Source organism: Aristolochia californica, unplaced genomic scaffold (assembly GCF_029961685.1).
Source record: "Aristolochia californica isolate CCGP_79_NKW_82.1479 unplaced genomic scaffold, dmAriCali1.0.hap1 SCAF_1, whole genome shotgun sequence".
NCBI classification, from domain to species: Eukaryota; Viridiplantae; Streptophyta; class Magnoliopsida; order Piperales; family Aristolochiaceae; genus Aristolochia; species Aristolochia californica.
This window is the reverse complement of record NW_027181770.1, coordinates 9,775,105-9,801,460: the sequence shown is the minus strand read 5'-3', so window position 1 is coordinate 9,801,460 and position 26,356 is coordinate 9,775,105. Positions and strand designations below refer to the sequence as shown.

General features: G+C 39.1%; 2 protein-coding genes across 6 annotated transcripts; one reads left to right on the top strand and one right to left on the bottom strand.

Moving 5' to 3' along the window:
- Positions 1-4,087: 4,087 nt before the first annotated feature.
- Positions 4,088-6,080, top strand: LOC137944970 (2-alkenal reductase (NADP(+)-dependent)-like). Of its 3 annotated transcripts, none has more exons than XM_068790817.1 (4): positions 4,088-4,379; positions 4,763-5,008; positions 5,169-5,335; positions 5,438-6,080. In XM_068790817.1, the coding sequence occupies exons 1-4, from the start codon at positions 4,184-4,186 to the stop codon at positions 5,897-5,899; spliced, it is 1,071 nt and encodes a 356-aa protein (XP_068646918.1). In that variant the 5' UTR covers positions 4,088-4,183; the 3' UTR covers positions 5,900-6,080. The 3 variants fall into 3 exon arrangements, with proteins under 3 accessions (XP_068646918.1, XP_068646902.1, XP_068646911.1); XM_068790801.1 differs by having other exon boundaries at positions 4,088-4,384; positions 4,789-5,008; XM_068790810.1 differs by having other exon boundaries at positions 4,088-4,420; positions 4,789-5,008.
- Positions 6,081-6,558: 478 nt separating this feature from the next.
- On the bottom strand, positions 6,559-25,613 carry LOC137958982 (acetolactate synthase small subunit 1, chloroplastic-like). 3 transcript variants are annotated; one of them, XM_068806226.1, is made up of 9 exons: positions 25,098-25,613; positions 10,349-10,431; positions 10,050-10,118; positions 9,619-9,939; positions 9,003-9,089; positions 8,758-8,860; positions 8,540-8,638; positions 7,005-7,070; positions 6,559-6,866 (listed from the first exon to the last, which is right to left on the bottom strand). In XM_068806226.1, exons 4-9 carry the CDS (start codon positions 9,747-9,749, stop codon positions 6,783-6,785), a joined length of 570 nt encoding a protein of 189 aa, XP_068662327.1. In that variant the 5' UTR covers positions 9,750-9,939; positions 10,050-10,118; positions 10,349-10,431; positions 25,098-25,613; the 3' UTR covers positions 6,559-6,782. The 3 variants fall into 3 exon arrangements, with proteins under 3 accessions (XP_068662327.1, XP_068662344.1, XP_068662335.1); XM_068806243.1 differs by lacking the exon at positions 6,559-6,866 and adding an exon at positions 8,111-8,227 and having other exon boundaries at positions 7,003-7,070; XM_068806234.1 differs by lacking the exons at positions 6,559-6,866; positions 7,005-7,070 and adding an exon at positions 7,826-8,227.
- Between the last annotated feature and the right edge of the window lie 743 nt (positions 25,614-26,356).

Genomic DNA, 26,356 nt, shown 5'->3' with positions numbered 1-26,356 from the left:
AAGGCATGGGTAAAGAAGTTAAATGTTGAATCTTTATCCCAAGATTCGTGCATATTGGCAGCATTGCTCATGTTTCTTTCCCATTCTTTAAGAACTCTTTGTCCATCCTTGGAACAATCCAAGTTGAGATAAAATCCAAATGGGTTTATGCTATCAATGGATTGGTGTCCTTTAGTTGCATGTGATGGATCGACATTTGTGTATTTTGTCGAATATCTTTGTCCTCCCAATGATATTTTGGAGTGGGACCAATTTTCTCTTTTGCGAGAGTTATCCGTTGTGCGATCTCAGAAGTTGTCTTCCATGTAGGTATCTCTTACCCTTGAAGTTTTTGCTTCATGATGGCTGGTGTTGCTGCCTCGAAGCATTCTAAATCTTTTACCAAGATCATTTGCCTTTTTGTCTTTAGTAGAGTAGTTTTTTTTCTTGGTATTTTCTATTGCAACTTCGTCAGAGTCCCATACCTCTGGTTAATTGTCTTGTTGCTCTTTTTGTTTACTAGGGGATGGTTTTTCCTCTTGAACATAATAAATCAACTATCAACCAAAAGTATTATATTCTGCGTAAACTTCATCATCAGTGATGTTACTTTGGAAGCGATCCTAAAAGCATGGTGCAATATACACTAATTTTTTAAGCCATTCGGTTATGTCAAGAAGGCCTAATGGTAATGGAGTTTTCATATCTGTTAAATAGAAAAACTCATTCATTTTATAAAGCTATGGCATTTAGCTTTCTTTTAATTCGTCCGATCTTACATCTCATTTTGTAAGCTCGATCATTATTTCTCATCCACCAATAATGATACATTACTTGGGATAGGATTGTATCATCTTCTGGTTGAAGATTATTTCTTTGTTGTAGTGCGAGTGCTAGTTCTTCTCTACAATATTCTAGATGATCTAATAGTTTCCATCTATAGATCATTCTGGTGTCCAAGGTGTAAAAGGATTTTTATACCTTGATGGACTTAAAGAAGAACCTAAATGTTCTTTTAATACTAAGACTTCTATTAGAAGTTTCTGTATCTTTGTTTACATTTTCTAAACTTTGTTTTAGTTTTGTTAATTCTTGAAAGAAAACATGACTATTTCCGTGGTCAATTTTTTCTAGAATATTTTCTAGGATTGTTTGACATTTTATTATTTCTCTATGTCTATGTTCATCATAGAGGAAATTTACTTTTTGCCTTAAATTGTCAACAACATTTTCTAACCTGGTAAGGGTCTTTCCATAAGATTCTAAGGTTTGATTGGAATAGGTGATTATGTCATTGTTTCCTATTGTTGGGTCTAAGGTTTTATATGGGCTATGTGCCATCATCAATGTGAAGTAGAACATAGGCATTGGGCCTTGGGTTGCCTGTTCCTTCGAATTGGGAACTGGTAGAGGCTCTATTGGAAGAGGTAAAGGGCATATCCTATTCGAGGGAAAAGCTGGACCTAGCATTGGTAATCACTAGTTTTCCTTCTATCTCCTTCATGGTTTTTTGGGAGAGTGGAAGGTGTCTAGGAGCCTGAGGTTGGATTACCCATTATGTTGGCCAAGTTAACTCTCTTGGGTCGAGTTCTTCTATGGTCAAATTTTCAAAATATCCAATATTTTTGGATAATTTCGTAATTTTATTTGAATCTTTAACTGGAACCTTTCCAGTATTTATTCCTCTTGCAACTACGCATATGAGTATGTGCATTACTCTTCTTCCTGGTTGAATGCCATTTTTTCGACCAATTATCTGTATAAATTTTTAAGGACAAGGTATCTTGGATATGCTTGTTGTCTAAATTTATTTGTAGGTTGGACCAGGTTGTAAAAGAAATTGGGCCTAAACCTAAGTTTTCTCTAACTCCTCCAAGTAGGGCTTTTTCAAAATTATTCTACACTGAGTTATCTACGATAGCTGCTATGAAGGGTAAATTTTGGTTGATTCGTATTAAAGGGTCTAATCCTATACGAACTAGTCCATAATGTACATATTTGAATCGTTTTAGCTTAGCTAAATCAAATTAACTTAAGAATCTGTAGTAGAAAGTACCAGAATCGGTATCTTCTATTTCTATAAATAATTCCTTCTAGAAGATGAAGGATTTTTTTTGGAACTCAAATCCAGTCTTTGTTGTAGACTTCAGTTATCCTTAGGATACTGAATGTCCATCCAGTCTTTGTTGTAGACTTCATTTATCCTTGGGATACTGATTGTCCATTGTTGTCCATCCTACATAAGGTTAGGATGTTCTTCGTATTCTCCCTGTGTTTCATGATATACATGAACACTATTTTGAAGAGAAATACATTGTATTCCTAATTGTTCAGACATTTAGGAATTTTAGTTGAGATGTTGTCTTCTAATTTTGGAACAAAATCTGGAGAAGACGTTCCAATGGATATAAAGTTATGAACGGAGTGGTATGTTGAATAACAAGTTCTCTTTGTTCATTATTTTGAGTTAAAGCACAAATGTCTCGTATTAGACGATCTTTATCTACACTTTGTTGATTTTTTACTGAAGCTATTTTAAAAATAACTTCTTGTAATTCTTTTCTACTTGGTTTTTTATTAACCAATTTAGTTTTCATCTCTCAGATAAGTTCTAGTATCCTAGAGTGTTCAATTTTATGATCCACAAAACTTTGTAGATCTGTAAAAAGATTTACTATAGGTTGAGTATATCCTCCTTTTAATTTCTCAAGATGGGTTTTTATTCCTCTCTTGAGCAATTGTACTTGTTCATTTATGTCGCTTTCTATTCCTAAGCATAAGAAAGCTATGTATTCTGTAGTGTATTTTTCACATCAACTTTTCATAAAGAAACTGTGATGAATATCACCTACTAAATCCATTATATTGTTTAATATTGGATTATGTTTATCATGTCATCTATGTGGATAACCTATTATTGGATAAACATGAGTTTGTCCAGTTTTTAACAGTGTCATAAGAAGGTTCGTTAAGTTCCTTCTGACTGATTGATTTACATTTATGATTGACTGTTTTGGGAGTACGTAAACCTAAATAGAAATAACCAAAGTTAATTCTTGGCTTTGATACCAATTTTTTAACACTCTCCTTAACTAACAAGCCTAATCACGTTATAGTAATCTATGACAGTAGGACTGTTTATCATAGAGACTTAAAGTTTTTTAGTAGGGTCCAACATGACTTCTACTGCTACTTAGTGTTATTCGGGGTTTGACCTTATTCCTACTGGCTTACCACCACGTGGTCTAAATCGTCATGCGACTTCGTGGTTTTCAGAGGTCCCCAAGCCATATCTGTTAACCGATGTGGCTCTATGGCTACTTCAGCAAGGTAGAGCACAGCTCCGTTTTATTTTCTACCTCAGAGCATAGCCGAATAATATTAAGTACATAACTTCTGTTTTATTTGGCACTATGTCGATATGATTTTAAGTGACACTATTCTAAATAGTTACTATTAAGATTACAAAATAAGAATAACATCAATACCACACTATGGAGATCATATATATATATATATATATATATGCGGAATTTGAACATAAAAAAATATTGTAGAGATTCTAATATTACACTCATGCAGAAATTATTTTGTTATCCATTTAGTTACTATATTACCTGCAATTAATGGTTAAATAAAACCTATAAAATATAACGTATAAAATTATTATGTTATTATAAAAAAACTTATAATAACATCAAAATACTATAAAAATATTAATGAAGTATATAATAAATTATTTTTAACCAAAAATATTTAAATTAACCACTTTCCTATATTAGAGGGAGTTTTCCACATATGAAAGGAGCTAAAATTACAAAGTTATTTTTTTTATTTGGATAATCGGATACAAAATAACTTTATTCGTATTTGTTCCACTTAACGAATCAATATTTTTAACCCAATTACTAATCCAATCCATTTATTTGCATATTGGATCAGCCATTTGGATTCCAAGTCTCCTCAAACTGAATCAAGGTGATAACAAACTGAATCTCGTGTCATTTTTTCTGTGTCCACCTATTTAGGCTGTCGGTGCACTATCACATGGTTCCCCTTTGTCATGTGCGACAAACGCAAGCCACAAACTTCCTTCTTACCCTCCCTTTTCTCTCCCTCTTCATTTATTTTATAGGCTGAGACGCTTAGTTTCCGTCGCAGGAGAAATTAGCTTGGTCCAGAGCAATCGAATTTTGGCAGAAAGATGGCGGAGGAAGGAGCAGAAGTGTGCAACAAACAGATCATCTTTCGTGACTATATCACTGGTTTCCCAAAAGAATCCGACATGGTCCTGAGCTCCAGTAAGATGAGTCTGAAGGTTCCCCAAGGTTCTAAGGCCGTCCTAGTGAAGAACCTTTACTTGTCATGTGATCCCTACATGCGCAATCGAATGGAAAAACTGAAAGCTGCCAGCTACATTGACTCGTTTGTGCCTAGATCCGTAATCTCTCTCCCACCCCCGCTCAGATCTTACCTTCTTTTATGCGTTAGGTGTTTACAAGTTTGGTTTGCTTCTATAGCTCAACTGCTCCCACTCTACTTTCTTATTTCAAAGATCTTTGTGCAGCCTCACCTCCCCGAGACGAAAAGAATAATTCACATTGATCATGAATTAGTAAAATTGTAGATCAACGTTAACAGGAGAGCAGGAAGAAGCAGTTCATATAGATTATATTCTGAATTTGATCCATAGTTGATATTACTTAAAAATTACTAAAAGTAAAAAGTATAGACCCCAGAAAAATAAAAGAAAAAGTCTATTATCTCTAACAAAAGAAAGAAACTGATAAAAGTAAATTAATTTCCCAGACATGTAAATTATGTTCCTATAGCTTTGGCTCATTGTTGATAGGATTTGTGTTGCTCGGTGTTGCCAAAGTCATAGATTCTGGTCATGAAGAGTTCAAGGAGGGTGATATTGTATGGGGAAGGACTGGATGGGAAGAGTTTACTCTCTTAACGGAGCTAGAGACTCTATCTAAGATCAAATATACAGATTTACCTCTCTCCTATTATACGGGAGTTCTCGGTAAGGGTCGTCTCCACTGTCAGGTTTTGTTTTATTCTCTCTTTTTCAGTTAAAATAGCTATTCCTTTTTATAATAACAATGAATCAAATTGAAACAACGTACAAAATCTTTCCGGAGAGAGGCAAAACGAGCCTTAAGGTCGCAAAATTTATGTTGCAGGCATGCCTGGCCTGACAGCTTTTGTGGGATTTTATGAGGTCTGCTCTCCTAAAGAAAAGGAGTATGTTTTCGTCTCTGCTGCTTCTGGTGCAGTCGGCCAGCTAGTTGGCCAATTTGCTAAGCTCACGGGTTGTTATGTAGTTGGAAGTGCTGGCTCCAAGGAGAAGGTAACTTAACCTTGTCGATGCTAAAACAGGACTTGCAAGGCCTGTACAGCTTTTTTATTTCTTCATTTCTGCTGCAGCTCACTAAATCCAGTGCCAATTCAGGTTGACTTGCTGAAGAACAAGTTCGGATTTGATGAAGCATTCAACTACAAAGAAGAGCCTGATTTGGACGCGGCACTGAAAAGGTACTTCCCAGAAGGAATAGACATCTACTTCGACAATGTAGGGGGAACCATGCTTGATGCAGTTCTCTTGAACATGAGACTGCATGGTCGAATTGCTGTGTGTGGAATGATTTCTCAGTACAGCCTAGACAATCCTCAAGGCATTCACAACTTAACCAATCTCATTTCTAAGCGTATACGCATGGAGGGATTCCTTGTGTTCGACTACATCGCTGTACAACCAAAGTTCGAAGAGCAAGTCCATCGATATCTCAAGGAAGGGAAGATAGTATATGTAGAAGACACTGTCAATGGCCTTGAAAGCGCTCCAGCTGCTCTTGTAGGACTCTTTACTGGCCGCAACGTTGGGAAACAGGTGGTTGCAATTGAGCATCTCTGATCCTTGCAATAAAAAGTCTTCAGTGATCTGTTCATATAAGAATAACAATGTCTTTGATCTTCCAATTAAAGAACATTGAGGATGACGATATAGCAAGGATTCATGTAGGTTCGTGATCTGTTTCACTTGTATAGGGGTTTATCAAGAAGCCAATATGATTGAAGTTCAAGGGATAAACAAATTCCCCTTGTGCTTTTTCTTTTGTTTATAATCAGGCAACCATGTTTTCGTCTTTTGCCTGTATCATCAGGCTCTCCAGTTTTTAGGGCCTGGAGGCCAGAACTGCCAAAAGAGAGGGAAGGGAGACAAGAAACCCACCTTCCCTCTCCCTCCAACTTTTCAGCAATGCTAAGAACCTAAACTGTCAAACCCAGCTTGATCAACTGGACACCAACTTATTCCAAACTAATGTGCTATTGGACCCAGTAAACGCACCAAGTCTGGTTGAAGAACTTAAGGTCTGATAACAACTAGGGTGAGTAAGTGAACCATTTATTTGTCAATAAACTAAAAATAAGTAAAATTTTCAAAAGATATATAAATGAGAAATTTTGCCTGCAAACATAAAATGACTTAAATACTGCACAAAACCTTATAAATATTTACAAGACAAACTATCAGAATTCAATGGTTGGTCATCAGGAATATATTTCTGCATTTAGAAACATGGATTTCGTATCCACTAAAGAAGCTCACATACATAAGGCATTGAAAAATTTCTCCGTTTTCAAAACCATGTTCCAAAAACTCCAAAGCTACAACCACCTCTCTATTTTTTTTATTTTTTTAATCAAATAATAAATCTTACAAAAACAGGAACAGGGAGTAACAGCCTGATCTACTTATAATGCTCTACAACAGTGATAGAAAGAATCCTTATTGACTACAATGGAAGAGAGAAACCACAAAGGTACCTCGAGTCCACTCCACTCTCCTGTATGAGTGCAACACGCCCAGTTCGAGCCACCTACATGAAAGTACCAACCGAAAAGAGGACATTTGAAAATATTTCGTAAAACAACTAAACCATGAAATAAACAAACATAGTCAGAGAGACATTAACCCAAAGCGGTTTGTAATAGAAAGTAGATAAGTTCCAACAGACCTCACAGATGCCATAGGGCTCCAACAGCCTCTGCAGTGCAACCATCTTATTCAAATCTCCAGTGAGCTGATATGAGATAAACCAGAATTGCACTTAGTATGAACATAAACTACAAAAACAAGACAAACAAAATAACTTCTCTCCACACTCCTTCCAATCATATCTTTTATTTTGTAAAAAACACAATTTATTTATTTTTTGAGAAAAAAAATAAAATTTATTTATAATATATTACTTATATATGGGGAGAAAATAGTATCCTTTGGAATAAGGCATTCTGACTTAAGAATACTCTAGTACATATATGCAACATATATAACAGCTCCTAACATTCAAACCATGGCCATGAACTTTTTGATACATCAAGATCTTTTTTTTCTTTTTGAAAGATGACATCAAGATCTTGTCAAGCCCAATACATTAATTAATTCTGCACCGTGGCTGACATTGGAAGCTCCTAATTAACCTCGTCTTATGAACCCACTCCAATAAACAAGTAACACCATTGTCCAACAACAGTTCCCAAAAGAAGTGCAAATCTCAGATATGTTTTTCAATAAACAAGTAACACCATTGTCCAAGTGAATCATAGGATCACTCACCAACCAGAAGTTAACAGCCCCATCAGACTCCCTCTACCAAGATAAAGAATAAAATTAGAATATACCCTTGCAGTACAAAGATCCACAGTTGGCTTGCAGAAGTCCCACAGGGCCAGTTTCCTTACAGACCATTTTCCATAAAAGATAGTCTTTAATTAATAATTATCCGGCTTAAGTATCTCAACAACCAAACCAAACCTTAGTTGAAAGCCATAAGAATTGAAAGTGAGAAACTAATTCCAATCTCAGTTACTTAGGATCACAGCTACAGTTTGAATACATGCCAGCAAGCAAAATTTTCAAAAGCTATACCAACAAATGGACTTAATTTGTCAATTGCACAATAGCCAACAAGAATTTCACTTGAAAGTGGGTTTGAAGAATTTCCTCACTTCTAGAAATCAAAAGTTTAATGTATAGCACTGACAAATAAAATGATAAAATATAAATAAAGCACATCCATGCGTCTCAAGAGTGATTGTGTGATCAGACACATCCACGGACTTTGGCTCAAAAGATACTGGCAATGTCGAGTACATTCCTACAAGCACTAGTATTCGCAGCAATTTTTATTAACATCAGCTCTCGCTCAGCAAATGGCAAATGTGTCAGATCCTGAACCTGAAATGCCAGTTATCACTCTTAGAATTTCACCAATCATTGCCACACAAGATTACTCAACTGAAGTATGAAGCCACCTCATGAATTTCAATGAGTTTATACAATTGCTGAACCAACTTGCCAATAGATTCATCAGTCCCAGGAACTACATTGTGATGCAAGAAACCCCCTTTTTTTCGGCTGGACCCACAGCTAGACTCTAAAGAATGCATGAAAAAGCAGTAAGCATGTGTAAGTGTGTGGGTGCAGGTCTGGAGGGTGCTGAGAGAGAGTGGAGAAAAACTGAAAGATGCATGTCAATCCAAATATTACCTGAATATTGTAACCCCTACGAGAAAATACACCAGTCCCAGGAACTACATTTGTGATGTAAGAAATCCCCTCTTTTTCGGCTGGACCCACAGCTAGACTCTAAAGAATGCATGAAAAAGCAGTAAGCATGTGTAAGTAAGTGTGTGTGGGTGCAGGTCTGGAGGGTGCTGAGAGAGAGTGGAGAAAAACTGAAAGGTGCATGTCAATCCAAATATTACCTGAATATTGTAACCCCTACGAGAAAATACACCAGTGACCCCATTGAGAACTCCCGGTGCATCATTTACAAGCATAGATAATGTGAGATTGAAGGCCACTGGACTGAAAGATACAGCACAGAGACTGAATATTAGATAAAAGCAAACATAGAGCCATAGTTAAAGGTCAATACTTTTGAATCAATCTAATAATCTTGGCATCAACCTAAGCCAATCAATTAGGATTAAGAGGAGTTTATACTTACATCTTCATCATCAAGGACACCCCAATGAGCATCAAGCACTTGAGTCGCCCAGGAACTCCCACTGGATTCCACAGGATAAACATCCCCCTGCATGCAACACAGGGTCAGGAAATTCCAAAAAATCAAATTAATACCAGAATAGCAAAGAAATGTTTTGAAAGGGGAAAGGGAACAAAACACTCAAAATGGAGACAGCAGATACAGGAAAATGGAACAGAAGAACAACATAGAAAACCTGAATAATGAGGTCAAAAACAAGAAAATGCAAAAAAAAATCCATCAGTCATAGAGCAGGGATACTAAAGAGTACATATCTGTCCAGGAAAAAACTATTCTCGAAAAACATGCTGGTAAATAACAGTTAGGACACGAAATGGTTTGTACTTCTTTGAGTTAATGAAAGGTTATCTGAATTTATCAAGAATTTTGATCAGGTAGTGATCAATTGAATGCAGAAAATTCATCCAAAAAAAAAAAAAAAATTTGAATGCAGAAAACTCCACAAATTTGTGGTACAGAAAATATATCTCAATAAAAGAAGATGCATGCATCTAAATAAGGACAAGAAGAAATGCAAAGATTTCAATAATGAAAATGAATAATGCAAAAAGCATACCCTAATGGAAGATCTGAATCGCCCGCTAATGATCCAACTGCAGCTGCTGCAAAAGATTCTACAAGCATTGCACCCACAATATCTGGATAGGAAGCAGCAGAAAATCTCCAGAAAGGTGCAGTTGCTCCCATCTTCTCTCTTCTTATAGCAATCTGTGGGACCCAACAGATTGAAAATTTGCTCTAGAAGTATGTCAAACGTTGATCATTACAGAAGTAATGACATCAAAACAGATGCCTTGCCAGTTCTTGCAATCTCTTTAATCCCAAACTTGGTTAGATTTCTTTGCACAGTAGCTAGCTTTCCAGGATCTCCTGTTACCTGAATTGCAGTCATTAAACAACACATTATCATTTTGAGGCATAACAGTCTTGAAATGACACAGATGAAAGTAGCAGGTCACTCGTTGTATATTACAGTGAATTTGTCACCTCAATTGTTAGGGTATCTTCTGAAACATCTACAATTTTTGCTCTGAATATATTCACAAGTCCCATGACCTGAAGAACATTAAACAGGGGTGAGATAAATGTGTCCCTAAAAGATGGGTGACATGCAAAATGATAAAAAGTAAGTGGTCCAACTAAAGAAGAGTTCTTGGAGAGAAACCCTATCCTCTTTCCTTGAGTAACTATTTGTGGCGCTAATGTAAAAAGAATTAGCATAGCAACCCTGCTATCCACAAGAAAAAACTGATGTCTTCTCAATTTGATGAGATCTAGTCACTCACCTTCCCACGCTTGCAGGGTCAATATTGAGTTTTATCAGCATCAGTTCACGTTCTACCTGAGGCTCCTTAGATAGGTCTTCCACCTAGACACAAGAATCAAGATGTTTCTTCAGCAGAAGGAAAAATGCAGTACACTGGAATGTAGAAGAGCTAGCTGACAAATACAGAAGGAAAAATGCAGTACACAGGAATGTAGAAGAGCTAGCTAACAAATACTAAAGGACAAGATATCACCCAGACATCTCTCAAGTTTATGAAAGAAAAAGAAAGAAGCAGACTCAATTTAAATAGACCTGAATTTCCTATTTTTTGCTCAAATTCCAAGAATAGAAATTCCTAAAATCAGAAAGTCTCTCTATGTTGCAATATCCTATTTCAAGCATACTGAAAGTAGAAATTTTAACTAGACCAATAACTTCTTGTTTTTAGCAACTTGCTGTTTTGGTTAAAAAAATTAGAAAATCTGTTCTAGTACTAGTTTCTTATTTTAAGTTTGGGTCTTTGTTTCCAAATTAATGTAGCCCAAAGTTAGCAGGCATTCAATTTGAAAATAGTTTCTTTTCCAGCAATTAGAATTAGATATAGAAAGTCCTAATTAGAGTCAATAAAAAGTGAGTTGATAAGAAGAAAAAAAGTAATAAAGAAGGAAAAGGGAAGTGCAAGGAGAAGATGAGGGGAAGAGTGCAGAGAGAGCACTGATTGGGGTCAGGAATTCAACCTCCCCCTTTATTATAAAAACCACTTAAGTGCAAATGTTAATTTAGCCCTCTCAACAAAAACCCTTCTATCTTCCTAAATACAACTCATACTAAACAGAAAATTGAAAAATAGAACTTCAAGCTGAACGTAAACCTCCTACCATCTTATGAAGAACATAAAACCATATAATTTTACCAAAATACCACTACATAAATATTTCAAGACTCCCCCCCCCCAGCTAGAGCATAAATGTCAAATAGTCTCAACTTGTCACAAAACACTGAATGCTCACGTCTTCTAAGAGGTTTAGTTAATACATCACCAAGCTGTTCCAATAATTTCATATATGGTGTTCCAATCTTCCCTTGAGTTACAGCATCTCCAATAAAATAGCAATCTACCTTGATGTGTTTGGTTCTCTCATAGAAGACTAGATTACTTACCATAAAAAAATTGTTGCCTGATTGTCACACTTCACAAATATAGGATTTTTAATCTAGACTTTTAACTCAACAAGAACTGATTTCACCCAAATGAGCTCACTCATTGTATGAGTAATTGCTCAATACTCTGCTTCGGCACTTGATCTTATTACTACACTTTGTTTCTTACTCTTCCAACTAACTAGGATAACCCCAACAATATAACAGTACCCAGTCATGGTCCTCCTATCTAGTTTGCATCCTGCATAATCTACATCAGAGTATCCTAAAACATCAGTTGCTCCATGAGGAGTATATAATAGACGCTTGTCAAAAGCACCTTTCAAATATTTCAGGATTCTGTGAACAGATTCTAAGTGTATTTCGCATGGATTCTCCATGAGTTGGCTAACAACTACCACTGCAAATGATATGTCCAACCTAGTAACAACGGCATAAATTAACTTACACACTAGGCGTTTGTACAATGTTTTATCCTTAAGCTCAAGACTGATCATCATGAAAACTAGTATTGACTTCCCCGGGAGTATCCGTTGGACATGCACCCAATAATCTATACTCTTGTAACATATCTCAAATATACATCCTTTGTGGCAGGACAATACCTCTCTGACTTCGGGCCACCTCAATACCAAGAAAGTAGTCCAGTTGTCCCAAATTCTTTATCTGAAAATGTTTTGTCAAATACTTTTAAACTTGTTCAATCCCTTTATTATCACTTCTCGACAGCACAATATCATCCGCACATACAACAAGAACAACATCCCAGATTGTGGTAGGACAATACCTCTCTGACTTCGGGCCACCACAATACCAAGAAAGTACTCCAGTTGTCCCAAATCCTTTATTTGAAAATGTTTTGTCAAATACTTTTAAATTTGTTCAATCCCTTTATTATCACTTCTCGACAGCACAATATCATTCGCACATACAACAAGAATAACACCCCAGATTGTTTCTTAAACATAAATATGGAATAATCACAATAGCTTCTCAGAAAACCAAAATTAATAACTACTTGGCTAAAATTTTCAAACCAAGCGTGGGGCTCTATTTCAGACCCCAAATAGCCTTCTGCAATTTGCATACCTTCCCAATCTTCCCTTAAACAACATACCCAAAAGGTTGTTCCATATATACCTCCTCTTACAAATCAAAATAAAAAAATGTGTTTTTGATATCCAACTAATTTAAGAGTCATCCTTTTTTGACTACCATAGATACCAAAATCTTGACAGAAGTACGACGGGCAACAGGGGAAAACGTTTCAAACATATCAATCCCATAGGTCTGGGTGTATCTTTTGGCCACCAAACGGGTTTTGTACCTCTCAACACTTCCATCTACTCTATATTTAATGGTATTCACCCAGCGACATCCAACAATGGCACACTCTCAAGTGGGTCACAAGTGTCCATGTACCCCTAGAACACAAGACCTCCATCTCCTCATCCATAACTTGTTTCCACTCAGACAACCCTAAAGCATCCTACATGGTATGAGAAATAGAAGTAGATAAGGACAATGCAAAGGATTTATAGGTTGGTGACAAAAAATCAAAAGACATATTTAGATACTAGAAGAGAAGAACATGACCTTTTTCCTTTTCGGAGTGCAACCGGTAAGGTGGATTAAGAAGCTCAAAATCTGCAGATGAAGAATTCAATAGTGGGACTTGAGAAGGAGGCTCTGTTTGATGTGCATGGAGTCGTAGATATACTTGCAGTGGCTTCAAAGGTGATGGTGGTGGATGAGTGGGTAGAGTACCTACACTTGAACTATCCAGAACAACTATAGGAACTGGATTTTGGACCATTCAATGTTCTTCAACAAGACTCGATGTAATTGGAGGAGACACCCGATGATGAAAAATGGGGTGTAGTTTTAAAAAATGGAACATTAACAGAGATATAGTTTTCCTTGTAATAGGATTATAGCACTTGTATCCCTTTTGGCAACATGAATAACCCAAGACAACACGCTTGGTAGACCGAGGTGACAATTTTTTACTATTATTCAAAAGCTAGTGAATAAAACAAATAGAACCAAACACTCTATGACATACATCAAATATTTTGCATTGAGGTTTTAAAACTTGGATTGGAACACGCCCCTGAAGAACAAAAGATGGCATACGGCTAATTCGATAACAAGAAGTAAAGATTGCCTCACCCCAAAAAGACAATGGAACATTCTCTACTTGCAGGCCTTGCAGACTAGGACCTCCTCTTCAAATCCTTATCTACCTTGGCGAGGACGGGTATGCTCCTTTGCACATCACTATCTCAGCTATGCCCAAGTTCATTTGGCTTGAATGGAAGGAGTTCACATTTTCGACTCAAATTGCCTTTGTAGGTCAGGATATTGAGAAGAAAATCCAAGCAATCCTCCAACAAACCAAGCTCCTCTCAAATTTTCAACAGATCCCTACAGCAATAATTAGAGCAAAGTGGCATGAAATTGTGAATGCCGTGATTCAAGCATAAGACAATGACTGCATGGTCTCCCCCTCGCCTAGGTCACCTCAAATTAAACTTTGATGATAGCTCGTTAGGCAAATCAAAGCCTTCTGGTTATAGGGAAGTGTTTGTGACAAGGAGGGTTGGGTTCCCCTCTCCTGTTTCAGCCCTTTGGGTAAAACTGGCTCGAACAAAGTTGGAAGTTCATAGCCTCAATGGAATTAAACTTTACATCAGGCATTTCACTCTCCCCGTGACTGTGAAAAGCAAATCCAAATCAATTATTTATTTTGTGTGCAAAAGTGCATAGTCAAATTAGTTGGCGCTTTGACGAGGTCACTTGGTCTAAAGTGCCTAGAGAAGCAAATAATATTGTGGATCTGTTCACTAGATTAGGGCATCAACAGCAATGCATTATAGTTAGCATTAGCAATTCTTGTATTGTTAGTACCCTCTCACTCCAGCTCCCCTTGTTAGGAAGCTCATGGGCCAGCTACATTTGTTTCCGTTTGCTTTCCTTTTAATAAAAATTCGAAAATTTTCAATGAATAAATAAATAATTTTTTCATATAGAAGCCCAAACAAGCAGAAACCAAGATTGGAGATAATCTTACAAATTTTAATTACTAAAACAATAACTTGGACAAAATAAAAAATGGGCCTGGTAGCATGATTAAGCCCCTACTCCCTTAATTACAAAGTGAGGAGAAATAGCAGTCCCTAAGAAAACAGCGTCAGTGAAGGAATCACAGAAGGAGATTTAGGATTTGTCCAGACATCTCGTTGGTGCATGTTCCTGGATCTGCTAAAGTGTTGGCAGACTGCCTTTCCCGTGAAGGCACTTCTCTCAACGACATAGTAGTGAATTAACATATTTTGTAATTGTTCTCATGTAATTTTCTTGCTTTCATGCTAAAATTCTCTTGTGGTGGGTGCCCCCCAGTCTTGTAGAGGCCCCATTTGTTCCCTTCACTTAATAAATTCTTATCACCTTTAAAAAAAAAAAAAAAAGATCCTTGGACTTATGCCTGGTTGCTCATACACCTATTAAAAAGAACATGAGAAGCACAGAAAAGCAAGTCCATTTTCCACATTAGACTTATGTCCTATCGTTGAGTGATGCAACCAGGTGCTGGACTGTTGAATTCTATCAGTAGTCCTTTCACAGAAGATTACACAATGGCAGTTCCATAAATAAGTCAAAAACCCAGCAGAAAGAACAACAATAGAATTTTCAGATATGGGCCCAGCCACAAACACTTCAACTGATTACTTTCTTCAGCAAGCCCTTTAAGGAACAAAAGAGAACCTTCTTAGCTGGAAGCAAGAATTGATCTTTAGTAATCACCGTGAAAGCAACCTAAATATAGTAACAGTGTATCACTCCAAATCCATGCCTAAAACTTAATTTAGATAGGAGTTAATCTGGTAAGGGTCATACACAACCAAGAATGGCTCATCCTACTAGCACACTCAGGCCCTTTATGCACATGCCACACAACTGAAACAGATACCCAAGCTCTATGGAAAAGTTTAAATTTGGATCAAGCAAAATTCTCTGCCCCAGTTATCATAAAGGTGATTCAGCCTCTGTAATATGCTGGATGAAAAGAAAAGCTAAGCCTCCATGCAGACTCAAATACATATTCGGAGAGATTATACATCTTTGCTATCAACTTACTGCTGAATGGATGCATATAGTAGAAAAGCTAACAGTATATCAAATTCCCTTGATAAAGAGGGTGCTTCCTGCCCCTCCATTAGGCTGGAAGCTCATTTCCCCTAATTGGATCAGAAATCTTCCCATTGTACAAATTCATTATTCAATTAAGCTTCTCAAAGTAATAGAAGCTAAATTTTCAAAAAGTAAAAATAAAAGAGTCTGTTATATATTGATATCCCTAGGTAGAATGCTCACCTTCAAGACATTTACAAGTTTATGAAGCTGCTCTACTATTTGTTGCAATGTCCTCTCAGTCCCACAGACAACTATGGTAAAAAATGCCTTGTCTTTGTTCAAACCAACAGCAAGAGAATCAATGTTATAGCCTCTTTTGGCAAAGTGTTATGCATGCAATAACATTATTATTTTAATTTTTTTCTTTAATTTACTTTATTTTATTTCAGTTAAAGAATTCATAGGCCATAGGGGTATTTTTGGAATATTTTATTTACAAGGGTATTTTTGTATTTTATCTTAAACCTTGTAAGGGTGAACCCTATGTGAAGGGTAAGAATAACGAGAAAGACAAGGCTTAGATTTAGAGGAAACAAGGGTTTTGATTTTCGTCTTTCTCTTCTTCTTCCGTACGAATCCATGTGTCAAATCCGGGACCATAACAACTGGTATTAGAGCGAGAACACAATGAGCGATTCTTCGTCTCAAGAAAAATGTATTGCCATACTCGATTTATTGGAAGAAATACGTGCAGGACTTATAGTATGGGAAGAATCTTTGTGGGAGGGAATGCGTAGAAGAGAAATGCAAATTTCTGCAATGGAGAGGTATCTTGATGCCGTAGAAAAGAAGGTCATACGACCTAAATCCTCAAAGCACGAAAAATTCACAGAAGGAAAGGCAGCAGACGTTGTCTCGGACGGGAAGATAGGCCACGGGCCAGACAAATTAAAAATTTCCCGAGCAGGGAAATCGTCGTCCTGTTGTTCACCAGCCGAAGTCGCTGTGGACGATTTGGGAGCGACCTCAAATCCGAATTCGGACTCGGACCTTCCGCAATCAGACGGCGAGGACCCCAATTTTTGGAAATTGAAGGGGTATTACACAACCCCCTTCTCACGGGATGCCATACGTCTTCCACAGGCGACGCAAACAAATCCGAGAAACCTCCCTCTCGGAAAATCGACAAGCGGAGAAGCCCCAAAGGGGTGCTGTTCGCCGTCGAAAAAAACCCAACAGGCAACCAACCACAACGCCTTTCCGTCGGGGTCCATCATTCCGAAAGCCGGCATGGCGAGGAGAGAAAGGGAGAAAGGGCGACAAGAGAAAGGGGAGCTAGAACACCACTCAGACCATGAGACGGAAAATTCCCAAGTGGAGAAGCCACGACGTCCTCTTGTTCGCCACCGGAGAAAGAGGAGGCTCCGTCAGCTCCGTCGGACAAAATTCCGGTGGGATTTGGCTTTCGGACAACTGCTATCACCCACAAGCTCGCTCTCGGCAGTCCAGCGGGGAACCAACTTCAACGTATTTTGGGGTAAGTTTCTGAAATGCCGTCAATTGATACGTCTAAACGATTTTTCCATGGGGTTGTAGGGTCTCCAAGGGGCTGAGCAGCAGCGACGCTACTCGAATTTTTGGCCTGGTGGTTTTCTGTTCCGGGAAGCAGAGAAACAGAACCATTTTGACGAAATTCCGGCTTGTATGTCTGAAATACGAGATGAAATTTTTTTGGGGATTCCGGGATTGATAGAAAATGTTTTTTGGATGTGGTTTTATTTTTCTCCTACTGAGAACAGCAGCAATGAGCCTCTTCAAATTGATGTTGCACGTATGGATGAAGGACGTGTTTCATATTCTTTGTTGTCTAACCTTGATAAACCAACTGATGACATTCTTATGAAGAAGATTACCCTCCTTCTGTGTGGACTGCCTCTGGAGGAAAGGGTTCTTGTGCCCTAGGGCCAATGCCTTTCAAGCAAGAGTTCACTTATCAATTGCCTTTGAATTTAGATCTTCTTGATGGAGGAAATGAGTCGAGCGAGAATTCTCAGATTTCTACTCAACAATTTAAGAGGCCTCCTGAAGTGAACTTGAGAAATGTGTTGAGTGGTATATATGCTATCATAATAGGTAGTTATAAGGGCCCTGCTGTGATAGGAGATTCACGGGATAGTAAGTCAAATTTGTCATTTCTTGGTTCTAAAAAGAATGGAGATAGAATTTTTTTGGGTGTGCCGGGAATGGTATTGTGGATGAATGATTTTTCTATTGATGGGACCAGCAGCAGTGAGTTTGTTCTTGGTCAAATTGACAACGTTGTGCTGAAATTTTTGGGTCCCATGTATGATGCTCGGGCCCTGTTCGTGCTTAATGGGATGCTCCTGAATGATAAGCAAGTTTTTGTTGGTCCATTCGTTCGTAAACAGGAGCGAGAGACTTCTGTAAACAAGACAAAATTTAATAATGTTTATGTCAAGAATCTGTTAGAATCAAACAACTGAAGAAGATTTGAAGAAAATATTTGGCGAGTATGGAAACATTATATACGTTGTAGTAATGAGAGAAGGAGATGGGTCTGTTGAGAAAGGTGAATTAGTGATGAATGATTCTTCAATGTTAGAAAGTAAAATCATAAATACCTCTTCTGAACAAGAATTGGTCACAGAGGTTATAGATGATGCAAAATTAAAGAGTGAGGTTTCAAACTCTGCTTATATTAGAGAATTGATCACGGCTGACACGAGTTCGGAAACCAAAAATACAATTGACTCCCTTGAGTGTGTGGAGACAATTGTTGATGTAAACAAGAGTGGTTCTATTACAGGTGAGGCACAAATTGGCAATGCAAACGCAAAATATTCTGTCAAAAATGGGGAATTGACTTCTTTGGATGCGACAATATTTAAATGTGAAACTTCAGATGCTTCTATAATGGAGGCATTGCAAACAAATACTGGAAAATTTTTTGTAGAAGAAGAAAGATTAGCTTCTGCCATTAGAAGTGACTAAATTGAGATTGAAGAAATAAGGTCTAGTTTTGTTGAAGATGTCAAACCTGAAGCAGAACCTGAAAATTACTTTGGTAAAAGTGGGCAAAACATTGCAACTTCTCTTCAGAAAGATGTCAAAACAGAAAGAGAAGTTAGTCTTCATTTTTGTGAAAACAAAAGCAATTTGTCTGTAAATCTTGGTGATAGCTTGGAATCAGAGGTTGAATTTGGCAATCTTTATGTTAAGTTAGAAAGCAAGGATGAAGTTGCAAATGGTGACAGCTTGCCAGTTTGTTCTATTAATGAGGTGAAATCAGGGGTTGAAGTCACCAATAGATATATTAAAAAGGCTAAAAGAGTGTCCATGCAAGCTTCAGGTGAAACTGGAGTTAATTTTTGTGGAAAGAAATGAATGCTTGCCTGCTGTCCCTATTGATGGTTTTGGTTCAGAGGCCAAATTTCAAAAAGACAGTGTGGAAAGCAGTGAGTATAAGCCTCTTGCCCTTGTTGACAATGTGAAGGTGGAATCTGATAGTACTACTACCAGTGTGATTGAAAATGAAGATAGCTTGACCAACAGAAATAGCGATGAAAAACTTATTTCTGAAGATGTTGGAGGGCATCAAGGGGTCCACCCGGCCCCTCAAGAGGATTCTACCGCTGCTTCTTTGGATGCACAGAAGGCTGAGATGGAAGCCATAAAAAGAGGATCTAGTCACATCATTAGAGTCCCAAGATTCATTAATAATGAACTTAGGGCAAAGATCAAATGGGCACAGTTAGAAGTCAACCAAAATACCTAGGAGAGGGACTCCATTCGAGTAGCTTTACATAAGAAAAAGGCAACTTGTGTCGAATACTGGGACAATGTTCTAGCTACTAGATCAGAAGAAAGAGCTACACGGAATGTTGTCAATGCGAAATTTCGGGAAATGGATTTCGTCCACTTGATTATTAATAGGATGAAGAATGCAACTTCCATTGATGAGATTGATGAAAGGATGCATGGCATGGAGCATAAGATACAAAATGAGACCATGCATTTGCAAGAAGAGAAACAACTCATTCGTGAGATCAAACAACTGAAACAGGCCAAAGAGCAGCTTTGTGCAAGTATGGGCACACAGGCTGAAGTTCAAGAGGCATTTGACCAACGGAACAACATCGAAGAACGCATTAAGGCTTTGAGACAGGAACTGGATTCTCTTAAGAGTGAACTTTTACATGTTGCATGTGTTAAAGTCCTAGGCAAGAGTACTTCCCAGGTGGTCACCCATCCTAGAATTACTCTTGCCCAAGCTCGCTTAACTTCGGAGTTCTGAGTCAAATACCTAGCCAATACAACCCGAAAAGACTAGCCGTTTAAGGTGCGGAAAGCCAAGTACCTAACTCAGACCACAAACTCTAACAAGAGTGGACGGAACCACTCTAACACCCACCCTACCCATTCTGGAGCTGCTTCTCACGGGATACGAATGCGGGCCGTGGCGTGCCTAGCTCTGATACCATGTTAAAGTCCTAGGCAAGAGTACTTCCTAGGAGGTCACCCATCCTAGAATTACTCTTGCCCAAGCTCGCTTAACTTCGGATTCTGAGTCAGATACCTAGCCAATACCACCCGAAAAGACTAGCCGTTTAAGGTGCGGAAAGCCAAGTACCTAACTCATACCACAAACTCTAACAAGAGTGGACGAAATCACTCTGACAGCATGTACCTCTATAGCTGCTAAGAAGAAGCATTCAGATGAGTGTGAGGTTTTGAAAATTTTGCAAGTGCAGTTTAAGTATGCGGATTCGCTTCGCCAACAAGCTTATGCAGAATTCCAGAGTATGAAGAAACAAATGTATGAGAAGAGTAAATACTTTCACATATACCGCGGATGCTACTTGACAACAGGTGGAAACGTCGGCCTGGGAAAGCAGACCCTATCTTCGAGCTTGAGGACAAGCTCTTTCTTCCAAGGGGGGGTGTAATGTCATGCACGCAATAACATTATTATTTTAATTATTTTTTTTAATTTACTTTATTTTATTTCAGTTAAAGAATTAATAGGTCACATGGGGTATTTTTGGAATATTTTATTTATAGGGGTATTTTTGTAATATTTTATCTTAAACCTTGTAAGGGTGAACCCTATTTAAGGGGTAAGAGTAATGAGAAAGACAAACATTGATTTAGAGTTAACAAGGGTTTTGAGTTCTCCTCAACGAACTCAGGGGTGTGCGTTCTCCTCAAAGAACCTAGGATTTTCAAGCTTCCATTTGGCTTGATTTTCATCTTTCTCTTCTTCTTCCTTACGAATCCATGTGTCAGATCCGGAACCATAACAAGACACCAACTATCCGATTTATCATTCCACTTTCATCTCCAACAAATACTGGGCTCTTTGTCTTGCACTTAAAATATAGAAGGAAATAACACCTCCACTGGTTCTGATATGGACATAAATTGGCAACATAAATAGAATCTAAGCAGTGGTATACAAAAAACAAAACAAAAAAACATTAGAATCAGATCAGGATTTTCAAAGTATACATAGTTTTAGTTTCTCCACAACATGCTGAGATTTATGGCTCCATGTTACAAAACAGAGACGAGAAACCTCCACATAAGGAATAAAGAACGCACTATTGGAAGTAAAAGTCAATTGCTAGGAAAATCCGCATGAGTCAAATGCAGCAAAGGAGTGCATAACATGAAATAGAATAAAAATCCTCATCAGTCGACCAATTGCATCCATATCACGTTTGACATCAATCATTCAATGCATACTGAGGGGAAAAAACAAGTAAAAGAACTACCTAAGTACTATAGCAAGGAAAACAAGTGATCATAGCAGGAAAATGCATGTCTGAGTATTTACTTAGTATTAGTCCTATAGTCCATTACGGCAATTTTAGTACCGCTGCTCAGCTTCTCTATGCTGTTCGCGGAGACCGCCATTTTACGCCGATCAAAGAGCATACTTTTGGACCACAGTCCGCAGCTTCTGTGCAAAAAACTAAGGGACTGGTAAATTCTGATACTGAGACTTGAGTGGGAAGAGGTCTGACAAAGCAATTCCACGGTTTTCACTGGAAATGGATGAGCTGCAAATGTAGTACCCATGGTTGAGTGAAGCTCCCAGAGCGACTTCTGTTAGGGTCTTCGAATAGCAAAAATGATGGGAAATGATATCACCTCCATGGTTTAGCAAGTCGGCAGGTCAATGCACAACTCGGTGCGTCAACTCGCAACTCGGGCAAGACGAGCCGGATTTTCGATGTGGCGAGTCAAATCAAAAACGTGAATCGGGCGATTCGGGTATCCGAGCCAGGGCGAGTTGTGGTTCCTAGACCTGCCTCGCCGCCTCGAATAGCCTCCTCGAGTAAATTCGCCGAAAATAGGTTGAGAACTCAGGCCACTTACTCTGGAGTTGATTATCATGAAACATTTAGTCATGTTGTCAAGCCTACCACTATTCACATTGTTCTTAGCCTTGTAGTAAGTCTTGGTTGGTCGCTTCGCCAACTTGATGTTAATAATGCGTTTCTCCAAGGCACTCTATCTGATGATGTATTTATGACACAACTATCGGGTTTCATTGATCATGATAATTCGAATCATATCTGCAAACTTCGCAACGCTCTCTACGGTCTTAAGCAAACACCTCATGCTTGGTATCATGAGTTGCGCCAATTTTTCATTATCTTGGGCTTCTCCAACTCTCATGAAGACTCATCTCAATTTATCTCACACATAGGTTCAGATGTGTTATATATTCTGGTCTATGTTGATGACATTATTATTACAGAAAACAATGTTCAAGCTATGACGACATTCATTCACCTACTTGCTCAGAGATTCTCACTCAAGAATCTTGGCCCCTTGGCTTATGTTCTCGGTATTGAAGTTGTTCCTCATTCTCAAGGCCTTCTTCTCGCTCAACGCCGGTATATCTGTGATCACCTTGTTCGCACACGCATGACCAATGCAAAGCCTGTCGCTACACCCCTTGCCACATCATCTACATTCACACTTCAGTCTGACACGACACTCTCTGATGCATCTGAATATCGAACAGTTGTTGGAAGTCTGTAATATTTGTCTTTCACTCGCCCTAACATTGCTTATGTGGTAAATAAGTTATCTCAGTTTATGCATTGCCCCACTACTGATCATTGAGATGTTGTCAAACGTTTGTTACGATATCTCTGTGGGACTTTGGATCATGGTATCGTCTTACATCGGCAATCTTCTTTGTCCCTTCATGCGTTCTCTAATACTGATTGAGCAGGTAACAAAGATGATTTCACTTCAACCGGTGCATAAATTGTTTACCTAGGTCGCAATCCTATCTCTTGGAGTTCTAAGAAGCAACGGATTGTGGCTCGATCCTCTACCGAGGGGGAATATCGATCTGTTGCAACCACTGCAGCTGAGATTCGTTGGATTTGCTCTCTTCTCACTGACCTTGGTGTTTTTCTTCCACAACAATCGGTCATTTATTGTGACAACATAGGTGCTATCAATTTATGCTCCAATCCAGTTGTTTACTCGCGAATGAAACATGTAACTTTGGATTATCACTTCATTCGAGAACACGTTCATAGTGGTGCTCTTCGGGTGACTCATGTATCATCTGCTGATCAATTAGCAAATGCTCTTACTAAACCGCTTCCCCGAACACGCTTTCTCCTCTTGAAGACCAAGATTGGAATCTTCTCTCGTAGCTTCATCTTGCGGGGGCATGATAGAGATCAAGATGATCAAGATAAGAGAAGTTGAAATTGTCTCAACTTCTAACTCTACATTCATGTACATCCTTTTATCATTTTGTAACTATAAATACATTATATCAGAGCTTCTGATCTATTAATCAGAACCAGTTTGCCGTCACTGGAAATCTTTATCAAAAGCGGCTTCCATAGTTGTAGCCAACAGCTGCCAGAAGTATTTTAAAAAAAAAAATGCCATGCCACAACCGCCGCTTTGCCCGACATCCCCGTCGCCGTCACCCCGCTGTCGCCACCGTCCGCTCTGTCGGCAACTCCCACTCTCGGCCGACCTATTTTACTCCCTCCCCCCGAAGCCACCGTGAGCCGCCGACGATTCCGTCGTCGTCGCCGCAGAAGCAGAGTCCCGAAACTCTACTATGCTCAAAGTTCCCGTGGACAGTCCTGCAACGCGGAGTCTCTTACCTTCATCGACCATCGAGAATCATCGCTCGCCGAACTTCTGCAACCGTCGACCGCTCCCATCGCCCGCCGAAAATCGGCACCCGACAGCCGCACGCAGTAGCTAAGCGACCAGCCGCAAGCTGTCGCTTAGCGACCAGCCCCTACTCACCACTCAACCGCTCTCAGCAGCACTCCATTGCCGCTCGTAGCCGCACACCGCCGCACGTCATACACTCCGACGACCACAATGTCGGTGCCGCACAGACTCATCTCTCCCAAAGCAGTCTTCATCACGATTCTATCTCACCGCAGCCATCACCGTTGCCGCCATTCGCCCCTCCGGCCACAGCGCCGATCGCCCCCAGCCAGCCGGCGCCACACAAAACCCCCCGATATTCCTTCTCTCTTCTCTCGTCGCCGATTTACCATCGAAATCGGTCGACCCCGCTGCCGCCTGCCGCTGTTCGCCCCTCCGGCCACAGCGCCAACTACTCCCGTCTGCCGCTGCTCTGCCACCTGACAATGAAATTCCGTCCGCACCAGCTGCCTCCTATGCAACTGCTCTTCCACCAGACGATGCGATTTCGTCCGCCCCAGTCACCTCCAGTGTCGCTGCTCTTCTTCCGAATAATGCAATTCCATCTACCCTAACTGCTTTCAATGTCGCTGCTCTGTCACCTGACAATGAAATTCCATCCGCACCAGCCACCTCCCGTGCTGCTGCTCTGCCACCTAACGATAAAATTATGTCCGCACCAGCCGCCTTCAGTGCAACTGCTCTTCCACCAGACTGCGATTCTATCCGCCCCAACCGCCTCCAGTGCCGCTGCTCTGCCACCTGACGATGAAATTCCGTCTACACCAGCCGCTCCAGTGCAACTGCTCTTCCACCATAATGTGATTTCGTCCGCCCCAACCGCCTTCAGTACCGCTGCTCTGCCACTTGACGATGAAATTCCATCCGCACCAGCCGCCTCCAATGCCATTGCTCTGCCACCTGACGATGAAATTTTGTCCGCACCAACCGCCTTCAGTGTTGCTGCTCTCTCCAAACCACTTCCAAGAACATTTTTTTTTAAGATCAAGATTGGACTCCTGTAGGAGCTCCATCTTGCGGGGGCATGATAGAGATAGAGATAAATATAGTGATAGATATAAAGATAATGATAGAGATAAAAATAACTAATGTTTGAATTAGAGATAGACTCAGATTATAGAGTCCTAACTACCTACAATCTCTCTGTGTAATTCTATAAATAATTTACACCTGATCAATAATAATCACGGTAATATTATTCATCTAAATTATATACTTACCTAAGCAGAGTTGAAATAAGCATCAGGCCCTTTTCGCCCAGGGAAGGAGTCACCGAGGGCACCGATGAGGGAGCCGGCGTGGAAGGAAGAAGAAGAAGGCAGACCGGCGAGTATGGGGTCTGCACACTGTAACTCCCACTCCGAAACTACAGAGCTTTGTTTGGGCTGATTTCCACGCCCATGAGCTCCTGGGGAGAGAGTATGTACTGGTCGCCGAGAAGCAAACAGAGTCTTGGGGGGTCGATGCAGTACCAGGAACGTTGCCCGATAGTTGATGACGGTTATGAAAGTCTGTTGGACATCAAAGAGCAAGCTAGAGGATTAAGATGGTTTAAGGAGCTGGAGTCGGCCGAAACCGCCAACGGACTGCTCCACCAGTTCTTCGAGGGAAACGACCGGATTGTGTAGAACCTGACCTTCACCCAGAACTTTCACCCAAAAAAAATTTTGAACTGTTTTCCCGATGCCTAGTCGCGAAAATCTTAATCACCTCACGGTTTTGCCTGAGACCGGAGAGATTTGCTCCTCGTCCTGTCGGGCTTCGCTCTTCTATGCTGAGTAATTAGTTTACACACTTGACCCACTGGAAGAAAAGGTTAATCCTTCGAAAGTAATTCCTCAAAGAGAAATTGAAAGTGAATGAATTTTATAGATGATCTACTTTTCTTTGATATAATTTTCTATATAAAATATAAATAAATATGTAAAATGTACTCTTAGGATTTCGGGTCAAATTTTAAAAAATGCATGTAAGCAATTCATATTGTTACTTAAAGACAGTATTTTTTATTGTATAAAAAGTAGGAAAAATAAGATTAAAAAATAAAAATTTGACCATTATTATCCCCAAAAATAGTTATTATAAAGGAGAATTTGATCACTATCTTATTTTCACTAACTATTTTTGGAAATAATAATGGTCAAATTCACATTTTATTTTATTTTATTTTATTTTCTAAGGGCTCCAAACAGACCCTAAGAGTTGAAAGAACAATAACACATGAATACTATCAACCAACTTGAAACTAAAGCCAATTGATTTAGGTACCAGCTTAAAATTGTTTTATGATAACATTGAAACTACTTTGTTGTATAGTCTTCACACTTTGAATTGATAAAGTCTTTTAAGGATACATTAAAAAATTCGGGCAAGTTTTAATAGAGAAGTCGATTTAACCAAACCCATTTGAGGTGGGGACAAGTTTCACATCTGACTTCACAAGGTGGACAAGGGTTTCTCTTAAAAAAACCCAACCTAA